The sequence below is a fragment of the Salvelinus alpinus genome, chromosome 16, assembly GCF_045679555.1.
Source record: "Salvelinus alpinus chromosome 16, SLU_Salpinus.1, whole genome shotgun sequence".
NCBI lineage: Eukaryota > Metazoa > Chordata > Actinopteri > Salmoniformes > Salmonidae > Salvelinus > Salvelinus alpinus.
In genome coordinates this window covers 39618997-39640711 of record NC_092101.1, presented here as the reverse complement: position 1 = coordinate 39640711, position 21715 = coordinate 39618997, and the positions used below count along the sequence as shown (strand labels likewise).

Here is a 21715-nt window from a genome sequence, read left to right as displayed (position 1 = left end):
GATCGTTTAGACCACTATGTCACTGTTGGCCCCCGACACCTCCCAGCTGTGTTGCCTTCCTTCCCTGGCCTGACTAGTACGATGGATGACACTGCTTGGTCTAGGCTCACAGTACAGTGACTTTACAAGGAATGAAGTGAGAGCTTTAACCCTTGTCCCCACAGTGGGAATGTTGTGCAAAAGGGACGACTGAACGACATAATAAACTAAACACAATGTTTCCTTTTAATTTTAGATTACCGGCTGCCAGAAAAAGGCAATCAAAAGAAAGTGAGAATTCAATTTTGGTAGACGAAAAATACCATCTATCGTTTATCTCCAGTGACCTTTTTTATTTGGATGTGATTGACTTGGGAAGAACACGCTTGAAATGCAGTAATACAATAACATTTACATACTACGGGGACAGTATACTACTTCTCACCTCTCTGTCCCTAACTCTCCATCTTTCCCTTTAAAAAATATTTGAACCCAACGCTGCCGCCTCGACCCCGCGCTCTCGCCACGCGCTGGCTAAGGACCTTAGTCTGGCCTCTGGTTCCCAGTGTAGACTGTCTATAGGCGGCTCAGGCAGCATGTTAGTCACCTGTAGCTCTGAGAGTCCCAGTCTGTAGCTGAGAGAGTCCCAGTCTGTAGCTGAGAGAGTCCCAGTCTGTAGCTGAGAGAGTCCCAGTCTGTAGCTGAGAGAGTCCCAGTCGCGCTCAGTCATTGTTTTGTGACCTCTCGTTGACCCCTCTTAAGAAAATAAGTGCAAATGTGTGCACGTCTAAACCCTATCCACAGCCCTGTATTACTGTATGTGTGTCTCTATATAAAAGCTGGTTTTGATACCTTCTCGAACCTTGACCCATTTTCATTTATGTCTTTCAGGTTGAAGATGTACGTCCACAGCCCATTTGATCACGTCAGGGTCTTCATGAAGGCTGAGGGCAGGAAGGCCAACTCTGTGAGGTACGAATTACTCTAAAGCGAAGAGAATCTCCATTGAAAGTGCTTTTTTTTGTCCAGAATTTAGCTTAATATGGGTCTGGGAAACTGATGTTAAATGTACCCAAATTGGACCTCAGTTCTCCTATTAACAGCACTGTCCATTCCATTGATATTAATTAATTGTCTCATCAGATTGTTCCAGCAACCAAAGTTCTAATAAATTTCAACACAAAGATTTGTAATCTCATCAAAAGTGTTGTCAGAATCCTGTCAGCACTCAGGCATTCTGTCCATGTGAGCGTTCTGTTTCCGCCTGTTTCGCCGGCCTCGCCACTCTCGTGACGGATTTATCCCGCATGTATGAAATCGCCTTAATGGGTTTATGAACATGACATCACTCGCCTTGTAAATTCCTGCTGAGCTACGCAGTGCGAAAGCAGAGCTTTTCATTTCCCCCGGCCTAATTCTTTGTGCTGTAATTCCAGTTGATTCCACATTTTGGGAATGCCGTTGATCATCTGGACACAGACATACTTTGTGTGGGAAGGGGATGGTGCTGGTTTTGATAGTACCCATTTGCCTCGCCCAGTCCTTGGCTGTCACCCATTTCCACTTAGTCATAGAGAAAGTTGATCTTCTACACTCATAACCTGCTGTGCCCTCTGACCCCACAACTTCAGTCTACAAATCAACCAGCCCCCTTACTTACCCTTCTAATGTGGAGGTACTTGTTCTTCGCATCGCAATTAGCATCAACATGACAGTGAGTCTCCCCCGGCCCATATCACTCCTGAGATGGTCCTTTAGGTTACTTACCACAAGCTTCACTCATTTGATCTACTCGTGTGCACATGGGTGGAGTGGGATTTTTGGGGGGGAGTAGTGGACACCTTTTGGTAACCTGATATCCTCGCCGGTCCCACTCCCATTCACAAGGGGGCGATGCCAACGTTATCTCTATTTTTATATTTTGTGAAAGCAAGGACAAGTCACCTTCCCTTGCTAGTAGCAGCCTGGCTAGTCATCTTTAGCTTATGTTTTTTAACGAGGCTATCTAGTAGCCTTTTTAGCTTCCCACATCTCCATGTGAAAAGAAAATCTGATCATAGTTGAAAAAATATGCCCTGACAAATATTCTTATACCTGCTGGTGTAACCTAAAACATTTATCCCAGTTTGATATGCTGTTTGTGTATACATTCTGATAGCAGCTAAAAATAGAACATGTTTTGGTCATGGAGAAAAAGCACATGGCTAGCTAGCTAGCTGGCTACAATAGCCTGGAATCATTAGTTATTACAAAGTACCTTTTTGGGTGGATTCTTGTTTGGTTTACAGTCGCTGAGATTATATTTGGTTATCAATGCTTTGATGAATAGCCTGTAGACCAGATCAAGGAACCAAGCAACAACACTGCCCCCATGGCTGCAGAAGGAATGATACGGCGTGTCTCAATTGTCAGGTAGTAAAAAAGTACGTTGAATGCCAGAGCGTATTACAAGGATCCGCCCCTTTTTGTGATGAAATTGACATTGCAGCACTCCGAGTCTTGCTTCTGCCCAGAGCGTGTAGTAAGCTTTAGTCCTTTAGTTAGTAATGGGTATCCCAGGAGGCTCCTCTTGTCAGTCATCTCGGACTCTTTTCTCTATTCTTTTGGATACAAAGTAAGTATCACACACTCCCTACCCTATACACAGACCAGGGGCATCAGATCCCCGTCAGGTTATATACGCGTAGTGAAAACGGCATGTTAAACTCCAGGATTTTCTACGAATTTTCACCCTTGAATTGTTTCCCTGGTGTGTGTAGATTCCTCCAGCCTTGAGGCCTTGTTGCTCACTAGTCCAGTCAGGATACACTATTAACCGTGGGGCTGTGGGTTGTCCTGTAACCTCAATCCTTAAATATGAGTGTGTACTAAATGGCATCCTATTCCCTACATAGCGCATGGCTTTTGGCCAGAGCCCTATGGCGCTTGATTTAAAAGTAGTGCACCATTTAGCTAATAGGGTATCATTTGGGATTCAGCCAGGGTGTAGATGAGAGGGGGGAGGAACAGCTGGTTAGCAGCAGAAAAGGAAAAGCAGCGACCTGCCCCCTGCTATGACTAATGGAGATATTCATCCATCTGCACCACGTCCTCTCACCAACCTACTGCCTGTTAACAACACATACACAGGAAGATGTGGGGGGGACTAGGGTAGGAGAGGTGTTGCAAACTTCAGAAATGTGTTCCTGTCAGCATTATGGTAGACGTCAGTGAAGCGCTGAGTGTGTTAATGAGTTATGTTGCATTACCCTAGCGGCTAGCCCACCCCGCGACACAGCGCCAGCTAGTACAGTAGGGAGGAGAACAATACCAGAGGTGTGACTCTTACTTTCCCTATTAGCTCATCACCCCCCCCACACACACTATTAATGGTCGTTGGTATAGGGCTCTATAATGGCCTACCATTACGTGCGGCATTTTACTTTTACTTAGTGTTTATGATCAACATTATGGTGTTTTAGTAGGACAGACATCTCCCGTGGCCAAGGTGGAATTGGCTCATAATATCAGCAAGGTACAGTTACATAACAGGGCAGAGGCTAGAGCAGGGTATAATGGGGAGGGGAACAAGCCAACTGTAATATGAAGAGGGGCCCTGGGCTCCTGACAGGGGTCACATCCTATTGAAGGGCTCCCAAAAGGCGCTCAGTGCCTCCCAAGCATGTCTGGGCCACCCAGTGCATCCGTCCTATGCAACCCTGTGATTACATGTTATGATGTAATTCTGTTCGCTGGGACTGAATACACAATATGGCTAGTTTTACCTATAGTACACTTGAAATTGCTGTCTGATTCAGACCACCTAGAGGTGAAAGAAACGCACATCCATTTAGGTGAGGTGCTGGCTAGCGGAGTGGAACACTTAAAAAAATAAAATAAAGGAGAGCCGCACGCTCTAGGAGCTCAGATGCAAAAATATTTATGTCCAACGTTTCGACAGACAAGCTGTCTTCATCAGGGTATAATGACAGACACTGCGGGGTGACTCATTTATATAGTGTCAAAAGACACACAGGTGTCTTATCATGGCCGGGTGTGGCCTGATATCATTGTATGCTATTTTAATATATGAGAATTAACCAAAGAACATAAATGGATAGCGTTCTATCATAGATACAATTTGACAAACATTTACAATAGCATAATCACAAGAATGGCTTCAGATCAAAGTCTATGTTGAGACCGAAGGGAGCAACGGTCTTTAAATGAAAGATTCAGACCACCTCCCTTGTTTTGAGGAAAGGGCCCCCCGGAGTGAAGGACAAAAGGTTTTTGGATTAACGCTGAAGGATGGGGCTGGAGAAATGTAAGCACTCTTCATATTTGGATCTATGCATGCAATGGTCGATGAGCTCAACATGTACTGTAAATGTTGTAGAATGCACCTTTAAGTTGGGGTTCATAGAGCACCGGCTACCTTTAGGTGGGCTGGGTTTGGTTCAGGTTTAAGCCGTGGGATTTGGACAGAACAGTACAGTCCATAGTTGGCCCCGGGTCATCCTGCGCCTGTGTTGAATTTCTTACTTGATATTCCTGGTAGACATTTTGTATGAATCAAATGAATGGCTGCTCCTGTACTAAATATAGCTGTGTAACCAGTAAACATCCTGAAGAGAAGCAGCCCGAGCGTCAAGAGCCCTGGCCTCCCGAGCGGAGCAGAGGTCTAAGACAATGCATCACTGTGCCACTGGAGATCCTGGTTCGAGTCCAGGCTGTCGCACTCGGCCGCGACCGGGAGACCCATGGGGCGGTACACAATTGGCCCAGCGTCGTCCGGGTTAGGGGAGGGTTTGGCTGGCAGGGATGTCCTTTGTCCCATCACGCACTAGCGACTCCTGTGGCGGGCCCGGCACAGTGCACGCTGACAGTCGCCAGGTGCACAGTGTTTCGTCCGACACATTGGTGTGGCTGGCTTCCAGGTTTTTTGGGCATTGTGTCGAGAAGCAGTGCGGTTGTGTTTCGGAGGACGCATGGCTCTCAACCTTCGCCTCTCCCGAGTCCGTACAGGAGTTGTAGGGATGAGAAAAAGGCGGTAAAAAAAAGCCCTAACCCCTCGGGCTGGATGTTTATTTCTTTAATAGCTTTTTGAAATGTTGATTTTTATTTCTGATTCATTCCACTCGTTTGGATCCAGAGAATGTCCTTCCCTCAGTCAGCTCGCTGCAGAGTAGAGCAGAGACCCAATGAGCAGCTGGGCTGGCCAGCCTGACAAGGAGAAATGCTGCCTAGTTTAAAATATCAAACAGACACTCTGCAGAAGACAGTGAGGGGGGGAAAGGGTAGTGGTGATGGTTTATCATCTGTTTTCTCCCCTGGAGATGGTCTGAGCCCCTTAAATCACAGGCAGCTGTAACGTTCCTTTAGTTACCCCAATGACTACGCTCTCTCCTCACACATTTGTGATGTTCCAACCCTCTCCGTAAGGAGTCCGCATGCTTCCTAGCCGCAACAGTTCGTTATAGTTTGTGCATACAGTGCCTTCGGAAAGTATTCGGACCCCTGACTTTATCCACATTTTGTTAGGTTACAGCCTTATTCTAAAATTGATGAGGGGAAAAAACTATTTAATCAATCTACACACAATACCCCATAATGACAAAGCAAAAACAGGTTTTTAGAAATATTTGCTAATGTATGAAAAAACAACTAAAATATCACATTTACATAAGTATTCAGACCCTTTACTCAGGTGTTGAAGCACCTTTGGGCAGCTATTACAGCCTTTGTGAAGCACCTTTGGCAGCGATTACAGTTTGATCGGGTTCAAGTCAGGGCTCTGGCCCAGCCACTCAAGGACATTCAGAGAAGCCACTGTGTGCTTAGGATCATTGTCCTTTTGAAAGGTGAACCTTCACCCCAGTTTGAGGTCCAGAGTGCTCTGGAGCCAGTTTTCATCAGATGTCTCTGTACTTTGCTCCATTAATCTTTGCCTCGATCCTGACTAGTCTCCCAGTCCCTGCCTCTGAAAAACACCCCCACAGCATGATGCTGCCACCACCATGCTTCAGCATAGGGATGGTGCCAGGTTTCATCCAGATGTGACACTTGGCATTCCGGCCGGAGTTCAATCTTGGTTTCATCCTACCAGAGAATCTTGTTTCTCATGGTCTGAGAGTCTTTAGGTGCCTTTTGGCAAACTCCAATTGGGCTGTCATGTGCCTTTTACTGAGGAGTGGCTTCCGTCTGGCCACTCTACCATAAAGGCCTGATTGGTGGAGTGCTGCTGAGATTGTTGCCCTAAAAAGTTCTCCCATCTCCACAGAGGAATTCTAGAGCTCTGTCAGTGACCCTCTGGTTCTTGGTCACCTCCCTGACCAAGGCCCTTCTCCCCGTATTGCTCAGTTTGGCTGGGCGGCCAGCTCTAGGAAGAGTCTTGGTGGTTCCAAACTTCTATTTAAGAATGATGGAGGCCACTATGTTCTTGGGGACCTTCAATGCTGCAGACATTTTTTTGGTACACTTCCCCTGATCTGATCCTTGACAAAATCCTGTCTCGGAGCTCTATGGACAATTCCTACGACCTCATGGCTTGGTTTTTGCTCTGACATGCACTGTCAACTGTGGGACCTTGTATAGACAGGTGTTTGCTTTTCCAATTCATGTCCAATCAATTGAATTTACCAAGGATGATCAATGGAAACAGAATGCACCTGAGCTCAATTTTGAGTGTCATAACAAAGGGTCTGAATACTTATGTAAAAAAAATAAAAAATCTGGGGCTGTTTTTCATCATTTGGGCAGGCCCCTTAGTTCCAGTGAAGGGAAATCTTAACGTTACACCATACAAGGACATTCTGGATGATTCTGTGCTTCCAACTTTGTGGCAACAGTTTGGGGAAGCCCTTTCCTGTTTCAGCATGACAATGCCCAGTGCACAAATCAAAGTCCATATAGAAATGGTTTGTCGAGATCGGTGTGGAAGAACTTCACTGGCCTGCACAGAGCCCTGAACCCAACCCCATCTAACACCTTTGGGATGAATTGGAACGCGGACTGCAAACCAGGCCTAATTGCCCAACATCAGTGCCGACCTCACTAATGCCCTTGTGGTTGAATAGAAGCAAGTCCCCGCAGCAATGTTGCAACATCTAGTAGAATGCCTTCCCAGAAGGGTGGAGGCTGTTATAGCAGAAAATAAATGTAGCCTTTATTTAACTAGGCAAGTCAGTTAAGAACAAATTCTTATTTACAATGACGGCCTACACTGGCCAAACCCGGACGATGCTGGGCCAATTGTGTGCCGCCCTATTGGACTCCCAATCACAGCCTGTTGTGATACAGCAAAGGGGGGGGACCAACTTCATATTAATGCCAATGATTTTGGAATGAGAGTATTCACATACTTTTGGTCATGTAGTGAATATTAGTTAGGCCTATATCATGTCTAGGTTATTGGTGATGACAGGGTAAGCTGGATGGGGTGAAATGGTTGAGCGTAGAGGCAAACCATGTGACTCCATAGGACTGCTAACCGTTTAGCATGATCTATTACCATCAAATTTTATTGGTCACACACATTGTTAGCAGATGTTACTGTGAGTGTAGCGAAATGCTTGTGTTTCTAGTTCCGACACTGCAGTAATATCTAACAAGTAATCTCACAATTCCCCAACAACCTAATACACACACACCTAAGGTAAAGGGATGGAATATGTACATATAAATATATGGATGAGCGATGACCGAGCGCCATAGGCAAGATGCAATAGATGGTGTAGAATACTGTATATACATATGAGATGAGTAATACAAGATATGTTAACATTATTAAAGTGACTAGTGATACATTTATTCAAGTGGCCAATGATTTTGAGTCTGTATGTAGGCTGCAGCCTCTGTCAGTGATGGCTGTTTAACAGTCTGATGGCCTTGAAATAGAAGCTGTTTTTCAGTCTCTCGGTCCCAGCTTTGATGCACCTGTACTGACCTCACCTTCTGGATGGTAGCGGGGTGAACAGGCAGTGTCTCAGGTGGTTGTTGTCGTTGATTATGTTTTTGGCCTTCCGATGACATCAACTTTTTACACGCTACACGCTTCAGCGGTCCCATTCTATGAGCTTGTGTGGCCTACCACTTCGCAGCTGAGACGTTGTTGCTCTTAAATGTTTCCACTTCACAATAACAGCACTTACAGTTGACCTGGGCATGGAGGGCAGGTAGTTTGCCCCCAGTGATGCGTTGTGCAGACCGCACCACCCTCTGGAGAGCCTTGCAGTTGAGTGCAGTGCAGCCCGACAGGATGCTTTCAATTGTGCATCTGTAAAAGTTTGAGGCTTTTAAGTGCAAGCCAAATTTCTTCAGCCTCCTGAGGTTAAGGTGCTGTTGCGCCGCCTTCACCACAATGTCTGTGTGGGTGGACCATTTCAGTTTGTCCGTGATGTGTACACCAAGGAACTTAACTTTCCACTGCAGTCCCGTCGATGTGGATAGGGTGGTGCTCCCTCTGCTGTTTCTTGAAGTCCACCATCATCTCCTTTGTTTTGTTGACGTTGAGTGAGAGGTTGTTTTCCTGGCACCACACTCCCAGGCCCCTCACCACCTCCCTGTCTCGACGTTGTTGGTAATCAAGCTCACTACTATTGTCATCTGCGAACTTGATGATTGAGTTAGAGGCATGCATGGCCACGCAGTCATGGGTGAACAGGGAGTACAGGAGGGGGCTGAGCACGCACCCTTGTGTGGCCCCAGTGTTGAGGATCAGCAAAGTGGAGATTTTGTTTCTTACCTTCACCACCTGGGGGGCGTCCCATCAAAAAGTCCAGGACCCAATTGCACAGGGTGGGGTTGAGACCGAGGGCCTCAACCTTAATGATGACATTAGAGGGTACTAAGGTGTTGATTGCTGAGTTGTAGTCAATGAACAGCATTCTTACATAGGTATTCCTCTTGTCCAGATGGGATAGGGCAGTGTGATGGCGATTGCATCGTATGTGGATCTATTGGGCCAGTATGCAAATTGAAGTGGGTCTAGGGTGGCAGGTAAGGTGGTGATATGATCCTTGAGTAGTCTCTCAAAGCACTTCATGATGACAGACGTGAGTGCTACGGGGCAGTAGTCATTTAGTTCAGTTATCTTTGCCTTTCTGTACCCAAGACCAATGGTGGCCATCTTGAAGCATGTGGGGACAGCAGCTAGCTGGTCTGCGCATGCTCTGATGACGCGACTAGGGATGCCGTCTGGGCCGCCAGCCTTACGAGGGTTAACACGTGAGTAAGATATTTAAATGTGGCCATGGAGGAGAGGGGGGGGCCCTCAGTCCTTGGTATTAGGCCCCGTCGGTGGCACTGTATTATCCTCAAAGCGGGCAAAGGTGTTTAGTTTGTCTGAAAGCAAGACGTCGGTGTCCGTGACGTGGCTGGTTTCCTTTTTGTGGTCCGTAATTGCCTGTAGACCCTGCCACATACGTCTCGTGTCTGAGCCATTGAATTGTGACTCCACTTTGGCCCTATACCGACATTTCACTTGTTTGATTGCCTTGCGGAGGGAATAACTACACTGTTTATATTCGGCCATATTCCCAGTCATCTTTCCATGGTTAAATGCAGTGGTTCATGCTTTCAGTTTTGCGCTAATGCAGCCATCTATTCACGGTTTCTAGTTAGGGTAGGTTTTAATAGTCACAGTGGGTACAGCATCCAATAAATGCAGTCTCATGATATATAGTTTGCAAAGAGTCCAGTGAAGTTCCTTGAGTGCCGTCGTGGTATCGGCTTGAGGGATATACACGGCTGTGATAATAACCGACGAATTCTCTTAGGAGGTAATATGGTCGGCATTTGATTGTAAGGAAATCTAAGTCAGGTGAACAAAGACTTGAGTCCCTGTATTTACGATTTATACCGTGAGTCGTTACTCAGGAAGCATACACCCCTGCCCTTCCTCTTTCCAGAGAGATGTTTATTTCTGTTGGCGCGACACATAAAGAATCCCGGTGGCTGTACCGACTCCAACAACATATCCCGAGAGAGCCATGTTTCCGTGAAACAGAATGTTACAATCCCGGATGTCTCTGGAAGGCAAACCTTGCCCTTATTTTATCTAACTTGTTATCTAGAGACTGGACATTGGCGAGTAATATCCTCACCTCGCAGTAGGTGGTGTGCACGCCTTCGAAGTCTGACCAGGAGGCCGCTACGTTGTTTATTTTGGGCCGGGCTCTGGAATCAGATCTAATGCCATGGGTGGTGGTGCAAACAAGGATCCGCTTCGGGAAAGTCGTATTCCTAGTCGTAATGTTGGTAAGTTGACATCGCTCTGATATCCAATAGTTCTTCCCGGCTGTATGTAATAACGCTTAAGATTTTCTTGGCTAACAATGTAAGAAATAATACATAAAACAAAATACTGCATAGTTTCCTGAGGACTAGAAGCGAGGCGACCATCTATGTCGGTGCCATCTTGCGCATCTTGTCGGCGCTATCTTCCCTAACACGACAGGATTACACAGGCACTACTGATGTAATCGCAAAAAGAGAGTGAAACAATAGGAACTTCAAGGGCCGCAGTACTTTTGGTGAGATGTTATTGACTCGGGTTAAGCCGGTAGTTTCCATTCTCCATGAGGAGGGATGGGAATCAGCACTGGAGTTTTACTGTGCCAAACCATAACTCCTATCTCCATCAACCCTCCTCCTCGAAAGACCGACCAAGCCTCAGCAATAAAGTCATAGAAGGATTCTACAGCTAGAGCAGATAGGTTGTTTTTTTATTTTAGCTAACCCTTTTCCTAACCTTAACCTAATTATCCTTACCTGCTATGACAAGTCCATTTTGACATAAGCTGTATCCAAACTAGACCAAACCTGTGTGGATAGAGATGAGCAGCGGCCATTTTTTGTTCACCTTGGGGGGGCCTGCTGGCTGCTATAGCTTCTGGTGGTTGTAATGTAGTAACACGTTTTGTTTTTTTGTTTAGGTATCAAGAGCTAGACATGGCAAAGACCCTGAAGGAAAACTTGAAGTTCAAACTTGTGATTGAGTACCCATTGCTACACATTGTTCTCAAGGACCACTGCCACAACTACCCACTGAAAGGACCAGGTAATAACAAGCACACCAACCACACCTACAGTAAGCTGCAAGTAGGCAATCCATCATCCCTTCTAGAAAGTTTTAATGTAACATTTCGCTAAGAACAACCTCACCAAGGCTGGTGTTAGTGAGGGAGCAGAACTCTGACATGATGAATTGGTCTATCCTTACATTAACATGACATCTCCAGTTAGTTTCATTAGTCAGCAGTTTGTTTGATATAGTCCAAATATATTTTGCATGTCAGCAATCAAGTGTTCAAGATGTGTAACTTTCAAAATACACATACAGCCGGTATGATGTATTCAATAATGGGTTAATTTAACAAATACCAAAAGCTAGTTTTCCTTTAATGTCCTGCAGTCTCCTAGTGACTCCATTATGACAACATGGTGCCCCAGATGAAATGTGTGTTCTGTGTAATGTCACACATACTAACACCTATCAGAAAGTGTCTCAAATATGATTCACGTAGGAACTGTTCAAATTATGGATGGGGGTTAGGGTTAAGTCAGTAAGGGAGAGTGGCCAGAATGTTGGTCGTCCTACTTAATCTCATAATCAAGACAAGTCTTACAGGAGGCTACGTCATACACAGACGCCAAGTTGAGGTAGTACATGCCCGGAGATGCCAATGTCAGGGACAGCAACAAAAACAAACAGTAGGTAGGCCTAATCAAATCACCACACTTGGCCTCGGTAACCCTATCAGACTCTTATCAGGGACCCAGAACAGATGGAGCCTTGAGGTCATTTTAGCTCGAGTGTGTTGCTAAGCTGTTACACTAACTCTAATACTTGTTCTGCTACTGAGAGAGTCTCCACAACATTGAGAGAAAAGCCTGTAGGAAGTGATGAAGGGTAATCGGACCCTGTGGTATGCTGTCTGTTTCCGATAAGGCGGTGTTGCCAAGCTGTATCTCTGTAGTGTCAATTATAGTAACATTACTACTGAGTCACCACAACAGAGAGACGCCTGCATGAGGTGATAACACATCGGACCCTGTGGCGGAACAGCTGTGTATTTACAGAGAAGATCTGTTGTGGTCCTTACTGGCTCTGGCAGCTTGTTCTGTGGCAAGGATGGGCAACTGGCAGCCCCCCTTTTGAAGGCCCTCGGGTAAATCCCCCCCAACAGGTTTATCAGTCACTGATAATCACTCAATTAGCCCATGTCGGCTAACATTTTTTGGATTGGTAAGTTAGTCTATCGGCCAGCTATCTAAACTTGTAGTAATCAACCATCGATTTTGTTAGTCTCCCTCATATATTAAAGACTGCAAGCATTTCTTACCACCCTATGGCAAAATGTGTAGAATGGCACGAAATTAGCTGTAAAACTGCTAATTTTCCTTTCTGCCCCATGGCAAAATTAGTAGAATTGCATGAAATTAACTGTAAAAACATAACTAATTTCATACAAATGTTTTAAAAATGGTTTAATCTTTCCGCCTCATGACAAAATGTGTAGAATTGCCGAAAACTAGCTTTAAAACAGCAACTGCGGCCCCTCGTGTTCAGATTTTTTGCATCCCCCACCCCCATCAAAGTTGCCCATCCCTGGTCTGTGGTCAGTGAGTGACGGTCAGTCACGGTTCCTTTGGGTTGAGTCATGCCCTATGATAAGCCCCACTTCAAACAATGATATATTCCTACTAGCACTGACTGTTGATAACTACTTTATTGGGGGAAAATGTACTTACTGTGATGTGGTTCTCACCCAGCTATCTTAAGATGAATACACAAATTTTAAGACGCTTCATATATAGAGTTGAAGTCAGAAGTTTACGTACACTTAGGTTGGAGTCATTAAAACTCGTTTTTCAACCACTCCACAAAGTTCTTGCTAACAAACTAGTTTCGGGAAGTCTGTTGTGTCATGCACAAAGTAGATGTCCTAAGTAATTTTTCCAACAATTGTTTACAGACAGATTATTTCACTTAATCACAATTCCAGTGGGTCAGAAGTTTACATACAAAGTTGACTGTGCCTTTAAACAGCTTGGAAAATTCCAGAAAATGATGTCATGGCTTTAGAAGCTTCTGATAGGCTAATTGACATCATTTGAGTCAATTGGAGGTGTACCTGTGGATGTATTTCAAGGCCTACCTTCAAACTCAGTGCCTCTGCTTGACATCATGGGAAAATCAAAAGAAATCAGCCAAGACCTCAGAAAAACAATTGTAGACCTCCACAAGTCTGGTTCATCCTTGGGAGCAATTTCCAAATGCCTGTAGGTACCACGTTCATCTGTACAAACAATAGTACCCAAGTATAAACACCATGGGACCACGCAGGCGTCATGCCCCTCAGGAAGGAGACGCGTTCTGTCTCCTAGAAATGAACGTACTTTGGTGCGAAAAGTGCAAATCAATCCCAGAACAGCAAAGGACCTTGTGAAGATGCTGGCGGAAACCGGTACAAAAGAATCTATATCCACAGTAAAACGAGTCTTATATTGACATAACCTGAAAGGCTGCTCAGCATAGGAGGAAGCCACTGCTCCAAAACCGCCATAAAAAAGACAGACTACGGTTTGTAACTGCACATGAGGACACAGATTGTACTTTTTGGAGAAATGTCCTCTGGTCTGATGAAACAAAAATAGAACTGTTTGGCCATAATAACCATCATTATGTTAGGAGGAAAAAGGGGGACGCTTGCAAGCCAAAGAACACCATCCCAACCGTGAAGCACGGGGGTGGCAGCATCATGTTGTGGAGGTGCTTTGCTACAGAAGGAACTGGTGCACTTCACAAAATAGATGGCTTCATGAAGATGGAAAATGATGTGGATATTTGGAAGCAACATCTCAAGACATCAGTCAGGAAGTTAAAGCTTGGTCGCAAATGGGTCTTCCAAATGGACAAAGCATACTTCCAAAGTTGTGGCAAAATGGCTTAAGGACAACAAAGTCAAGGTATTGGAGTGGGCTTCTTAAAGCCCTGACCTCAATCCTATAGAGAATTTGTGGGCAGACTTGAAAAAGCGTGTGCAAGCAAGGAGTCCTACAAACCTGACTTGGTTACAGCAGCTCTGTCAGGAGGAATGGGCCAAAATTCACCCAACTTATTGTGGAAGGCTACCTGAAACGTTTGACCCAAGTTAAACAATTGAACGGCAATGCTACCAAATACTAATTGAGTGTTGTAAACTTCTGACCCACTGGGAATGTGATGAAAGAAATAAAAGCTGAAATTAATCATTCTCTCTACTATTATTCTGACATTTCACATTCTTAAAATAAAGCGTTGATCCTAACTGACCTAAAACAGGTACTTTTTTACTAGGATTAAATGTCAGGAATTGTGAAACTGAGTTTAAATGTATTTGATTAAGGTATATGTAAACTTCCGACTTCAACTGTATTACTAAAATGTATAACAAGTCATCTCACTTTGTCAGCCTCATTCTTTCATTCTCTTCACATGGGTATTAATCTTGTGACATGTTCTAATCAATTTTCTGAAAATGTTTACAGTGAAAAAGGAGCTTTTGGTCGTGGAGTATTTCTTCACATTGATATAACACTTTCGCGCCCCCTGATTCCTCACCCTCTCCTACAACAAACGTCCGCCGTATATTATTGCAAAGCTAATGGTCTGGCACGCCGCCTCATTTGACTAAGGCCCACTGAGCCAAATTATTTCGTCAGCGTAGCCAGACCCTGCCCGTGCAAATGTATAAGTGTGTGCATGTGTGTCTGTTAAGCATGGTGAGACTGCAGTATGTGTGTGTACGCAGCATGGCAACTCCCACATCCTGTTAACGATTGCCCACCACCGCCCTTTCATTTCAGTGGAGCCTGTGTTGGCCCATGGCAGTCCCATGATAGAGGGGGCATGGCGGGGTAACGGTCGGAGGGAGGAGGGGGGGACGGAGGTCTCACGGCCCCAACTGGGGCCACCCTTCCTGGGAAGCTCTCCTGAGACTGACCCACCCAAGAAGAAAAGAGCCAAGAGAGAACCAGAGGAACTTGAGGATGGGGAGATTGGAGATGATGATATTGAAGCTGATAAGATGGTCAAAGAGATTGTTGTTGCCCATGGTGATGATGATAATGGGGATGATGAGATGCCAGTTGATGGTTTCCATGGTGACAACAACCCAAATGGTGGTAATAACCATGTTGATACCCATTCTGGTGGTTGTTGTATTGGAGATGCAGTGATTGCTGCTACTGAAACTGTTGATGACAAATCAGAGGGGACCCAGAGAGAGTAAGGCAATGAGCCAGAACCTGCAGTCTGTTAATCTCTTGAGCCATTTCCCAGTCAATAGTAATGATAATATTAATATCGATCATGGTGCTAATGGTAATGACACTGGGTTTGATGTCAGTAAAAATTATGTTAAAGATGCTAGTGAAATTACTGAAGAGTTGGAAGCAGAGGGAGATTGAGTCTTGGCATGTTTTCTTTATGTAATCAGATGTGATTCAGTTGGACCCACTTATAAAAATGTCCTTGTTGCATTATTTACTCTTACAGTAGTGGTTATTTCAACAGCTAATTGGATTTTATCAACTAACAATGTTCATTTGTTTTTTGTCATCCTTTTTATTTGATTTTGTACATTATCAATTGAGATGCTTTCTTAAATAAAAAATAAAAACATGTAACATGAAGTCACTTTTTATTGACTGGGATATCAGACACCTTTTTGATTGCGTTGTACAGTAGCTACGAAGTCTGATGCATTTATTACAAGTTTTGAAATGGTCACTTTCATAGGATTCTGTCAAAGACAAAGTTGGTTAATTATTCGTTATAGTTGTTTAGACGTTTCTGTTGGAGTGCTAGACAGCCAGTATCTGTCATCATGCCCTGTTCAGATTCATCTGTCTCAATGGAGCTTCTTTCTAGGTGGTTAACAAGGTTTAACCTGACTAATTCCGCCCATTTCATAGTTGGCTACAGAATCATCTTGCTTGTTACGTAAGTTACCAAAGCAACAAACTCATGTCTGTATTTTCTGTTAGAGTATAATGGCGATCTGAAATGTCTTCATTTCTCAGAACAAGAATAGACTGAGTTTCTGGCCATTTTGAGCCTGTAATCAAACCCACAAATGCTGATGCTCCAGATACTCAACTAGTCTAAAGAAGGCAAGGCAGTTTACAATTGGCTCATTCATCCCCCTCCTCTCCCCTGTAACTATTCCCCAGGTCGTTGCTGCAAATGAGAACGTGTTCTCAGTCAACTTACCTGGTAAAATAACGGTAAATAAATAATAATAAATAAATAAAAGGCAAGTTTTATTGCTTCTTTAATCAGCACAAGTTTTCAGCTGTGTTAACATAATTGCAAAAGGGTTTTCTAATGATCAATTAGTCTTTTAAAATGATTAACTTGGATTAGCTAACACGACGTGCCATTGGAACACAGGAGTGATGGTTGCTGATAATAGGCCTCTGTACGCCTATGTAGATATTCCATAAAAAACATTCAGCCGTTTCCAGCTACAATAGTCATTTACAAAATTAACAATGTCTACACTGTTTCTGATAAATTGTGTTATTTTAATGGACAAAAATGTGCTTTTCTTTCAAAAACAGTGACCCCAAACTTTTGAACGCTAGTGTACGTGTGTGTGTTTATATTGGGACAGCATCAGCCAGTAGTGATACAGGAAAGTGTAGCTCTCCGATGGGAATTTGTGTGTGTGTGTTGTCATAACCTCTCCCAACCCCTATGGCAATGGTCAGATGTTGGGGGTGTGATGGCTCATTTTCCACAACTCACGCAGGGAGAGGTCACGGTCTCACAGACCGTGTCTCTCGCTCTCATTTACCAGCCAGTCATTACTCTAGTACTGCACCAACCTGCCAGACCTAGTGGTGGTAGCTATTAAGCCCAAGGGTTGTCTACTGGCTTTAGAGGTGAAGTGCTGGGCCTATGTCTGAATGCAAACAAAGACATAAAATAAAGCTGGGAGAAGTTGCCCACCAACCAGAATGTGCCCTCCACAGTTCAGCAGGGGGCATTGTGGGTTAGATGGAGAACGTAGAGACTGGTTGGTAATGTTTGTACAACACTGCATGCTGCTGAGAGTTTTGGTTTGGAAGTTCCAATTAACTGTTATCCCTTTTAGAGGTCTACCACATAGAACCGAGAGGATATCAGTGTTCTAGTTGTTTAGGTTTTCACATATTTTTGTGCCCTGCTAACCCATTTATACTTAACACATTTTTGATGTTCAACTGCTATTTTCTTGTGACCTTCTAGTCTAGATAAAGAGATTTAAGTTTATATCAGTACATTCTCCACCCGCATCGCAGTAGTGGGTCCCTACTGAACTCTGGGATAACAATTGAGAAACTTTTTTTTTTTTTCTGTTATTCCTGACGTTTTTGTGTTCGCCTGTGATAAACTGCCTCCCACTGTGTTATAGCAGCTGGGTCTTACTTATCTATCTCAATAAATCCCCTCAAAGAAACCCACACAAAAACACTGCTTTTGTTTGTTTGCTGTTAAAAGTAAATGTGCCATTTTTAGTCTGTTGAAAACACAAGGCATTTTGAAATAATTCCTCTGATCCAATTTCACAAAATTGCCCCTGATATTTCTGAAGTTGGATTTGCAATTAATTAGGCTTGATTTGGTGGTTTGCGTTTAAACGACAATGCGTGCATAATTGTTTGTTTATGAGAGCAGCTTGGGGACCCAGCTACTCTGCTGTGGCTTGGTTCTGTTTGGGGGAGTGTGTGCAGAAGCACAGTGCATCTGCTGTGGCATGTACGGAGGCACGCGAAGGAGCTGTGGAAAAGTCTGCTTTAGCTCCAGAAGAGTGGTTTGCGTGGAGAGGGTTGCTGCCCTGGTGCTTGTAATACCGTTTTCACACTGCTGTGCTGACCCAAAACATACTGTTCTATTTTATTTTCCTATTGTTCTTTTCAGTATTAAAAATGTAGATGTACAACCAGGCCAGCGCAGTACAGATCTGCTCAGTAGTCTGAAAGTGCATGAATGACTGACAGCTCTTTGTTCCTCCTCCCTGGTCCGTCTTCCCTTTGTATCCTTGGTTGGTCTGTGTGAAGCAGATGCGTTTGGTGTTTGGGAAAGCCCTAAAAATTGTCAGACTCCAGCCACCCAAGTCATAGACTGTTTTCTCTGCTACTTCACGGCAAGCGGTACCAGAGCGCCAAGTCTAGGACCAAAAGGCTTCTTAACTGCTTCTACCCCCAAGCCATAAGACTCCTGAACAGCTAATCAAATGGCTACCCAGACTATTTGCATTGTCCCCACCCCCCATTTTTACGCTACTGCTACTCTGTTTATTATACATTTATAGTCACTTTACCTCTACCTACATGTACATATTACCTCGACTAACCTGTGCCGCCGCACATTGACTCTGTACCGGTACCCGTGTATATAGCCTCCCTACTGTTATTTTATTGTTGCTCCTTGATTGAGATATTTTTATATTTTTTGATATATTTTTTTTTTAACTTCAGTTTATTTTAAATAAATACTTTCTTAACACTTAACCAACAACTGCAGTTAAGAAATTAAGGGCTTGTAAGCATTTCACTGTAAGGTCTACTACACCTGTTGTATTCAGCATTTCACTGTAAGGTCTACTACACCTGTTGTATTCAGCATTTCACTGTAGGGTCTACTACACCTGTTGTATTCAGCATTTCACTGTAGGGTCTACTACACCTGTTGTATTCAGCATTTCACTGTAGGGTCTACTACACCTGTTGTATTCAGCATTTCACTGTAGGGTCTACTACACCTGTTGTATTCAGCATTTCACTGTAGGGTCTACTACACCTGTTGTATTCAGCATTTCACTGTAGGGTCTACTACACCTGTTGTATTCAGCATTTCACTGTAGGGTCTACTACACCTGTTGTATTCAGCATTTCACTGTGAGGTCTACTACACCTGTTGTATTCAGCATTTCACTGTGAGGTCTACTACACCTGTTGTATTCAGCATTTCACTGTGAGGTCTACTACACCTGTTGTATTCAGCATTTCACTGTGAGGTCTACTACACCTGTTGTATTCAGCATTTCACTGTGAGGTCTACTACACCTGTTGTATTCAGCATTTCACTGTGAGGTCTACTACACCTGTTGTATTCGGCGCATGTGACAAATAACATTTGATTTGATATGGCTTATGTTTTTTAGGTAATGATGACCTGGGGAATATTTCATTAAATATCCTTCACAAAAGTCCAGTGATGTATGTTTTTTTCATGGGGAAGCATCAAGCCTTGTATGTATGTATGTATGTATGCACCGTGGACGTCTCACTAGTGCATTCCTACGACATTACTTAACACTTTGGATTAAAGTTATTCTATAGAGGACAGATCTTATCTAATTCATTTTACGGTCTGGTCTGTCTCCTTCTGATCCAGCGTCTACACACCAGACAGTTTACAGCAACTCAAGTGTTAAACTTACTAAACATATTGGCTGAAGCCTCTCTCTTTTCCTCTCTTCTCTCTCACTCCCTCCTCCACCCAATTCCCCCATTACTCTCGCTCTCTCTGTTTTATTTCATAGCCCTCATTAAACAGCCCTGCTCCTCTCCATCTGGTGTGAGAATGAACGCAGGCAGCATTATCACACTCCTGTGGCCGGGATGAAACTGACTGAGGCATTTATATTGCTAATAAACTTGGCAACTTGTTAGGGTGTTGTGCAACACAGTCCCTGCCAGGATGCAGTCAGCACTTACTGATACACCATCTCTCTCAATGACCATCATGTCCCTAATTGATGTAAGTCAAATCTCAGACTGACCGGTGCATACAGCTGGTTATGTTCCTGCTATACTGCTACAAGCCACCAGATGGCCCTGTTCTAGAGGAAGTGGGTCTGTTTCTCCGTTTGGTCTACTCTAAATGGCTGTTTAGAACCCTCCGTGCCTCTCACCCTTGGGTTCCCTATAACAGTGTATATTAACCTGAGGTTATAGACAAGGGGGCAATAAAAGAGATGACATCAGTGCCTCAGCAGCTTCCAGAATGCTGTAATGCTCTAATGGCCGAGCCTCCCTCTCTCTCCATTCCCCATTAGCTTCTGGGGCCACGCTGCATTACGTAGTGCCTAACGAAGCCTCCATGCTAATGTCTTTGTCATATAAACACACTTTATGTTCACGGAGTGAGGTAGTTGGTGAGTGATTTAATTTCAGGGGCGCCTGATGTTGTTTGTGTGTCTGGGTGTAGGAGGATTTTAATGTTTTTCTGCTCTTTTGGTGCCCTTTTCTTCCCTTATCTCACAACAATGGGGTCTCTGGGTCCAGTTCTTTGACTCTGTGTTCAGTTAAAGTTGACTGGTGAATGGATGGAGCGCCTCTGTTTCTGTGTTCAGATAAAGTTGACTGGTGAATGGATGGAGCGCCTCTGTTTCTGTGTTCAGATAGTTGACTGGTGAATGGATGGAGCGCCTCTGTTTCTGTGTTCAGATAGTTGACTGGTGAATGGATGGAGCGCCTCTGTTTCTGTGTTCAGATAAAGTTGACTGGTGAATGGATGGAGCGCCTCTGTTTCTGTGTTCAGATAAAGTTGACTGGTGAATGGATGGAGCGCCTCTGTGGTGGCCAGTTGTTGTGCATTGTGTTGATAAGTGTGATTGCACTTTCCGAACAAAACAGGGTTTGAAATTATATCTTAAGTTCAGAAGGAGAGAATAACAATTGGGCGAAGGAACCAACCAAAACAGACTACTTAAAGTATTTTGATTGAAAATCTGACTGGTAGAAATAGCAACATACATTCTTAAGATAAGGTAAACCTCGAGGCTTTATGAAAGAAATTAGATATTAAACATTTAAAAAAATGTTGGGCGAATATTTGTTAAACTTTCAGCAGCGGGCACAGTGGGTTCGGTATGCGGCCTGACCTCGGTATGCGGCCTGACCTCGGTATGCGGCCTGACCATAACCGAGAGGGATGTGCCCTGCACCCGTTCTGCTCTGCCTCCTATTAAATACACACTATCAACAGTCATTTCCGCCCGTCTTGCAGGAAAGTTAAGTTCTGCATAGGTGCTCTGTGGTGGTGGTCTCGGTTAGATGGCTTTTCTATGCCGTGTTTTGATACGATACACCTTCTGTGGGTGGCAGCGAGCACTTAGTGTTTGTGTATTTTTAGGACTGACTGCTTCTCTGACTTAAAGTGAACATGTTGCTCCACCGTTTCCAACATCTGCCACCCATCAGGATGTCTGTCTGCTTTCTGAGCCACCGCTGCATTCCTGAGCCGTTCCCTTCCCTCTACCTGGATTTAAAAAACTCTGTGTATGTGTGTACTATCCTCAAGGCTTAACACTCCTATGGCTTTAGAAGTTGCCCCTAAGCACTGGTCTGCTCACCCCTATTCAAGCCATAGGTGTTTGGCAACATCTGCATACTGTATAGCCACCCTCTCAGCAGATGAAGAACAGGGCCTACTTTGAGGATTCTATAACTAAAAGGACAGCTATATCTCCACTACTGCTACCTGTCCTACCCCTGCTAATATTAGCCTCCACACGTTTCAACCCGATGTCTTTTTTCCTAAGGCTGGGAAGCTGTATCCCACCTGGCTTTTCCAGACTATTTACAGCACAAACCCCCTGCAGCCTGCCTAGTGCCAGAGGGCCAACGTTTCTATCCAACCACTGCAAATTAGGTCCATTTTTTTGTGTTGCGTTTAATATGTGGAAAATACAGTCACCAAGTCCCCTTTGAATTG

The 21715-nt window shown here is 44.2% G+C and overlaps 1 protein-coding gene across 2 annotated transcripts in view; it reads left to right on the top strand.

Annotated features, from left to right (window-relative positions):
- Positions 1–15633, top strand: part of znhit6 (zinc finger HIT-type containing 6) — a 39182-nt gene extending 23549 nt beyond the window's left edge. For both annotated transcript variants that reach the window (XM_071346191.1, XM_071346192.1), the window contains 3 exons: positions 871–951; positions 10896–11020; positions 14812–15633. In XM_071346191.1, the coding sequence (XP_071202292.1) occupies positions 871–951; positions 10896–11020; positions 14812–15236 (631 nt within the window). In that variant the 3' untranslated portion in view covers positions 15237–15633. The remainder of the gene's footprint in view (positions 1–870; positions 952–10895; positions 11021–14811) is intronic.
- The last annotated feature ends 6082 nt before the right edge of the window (positions 15634–21715 follow it).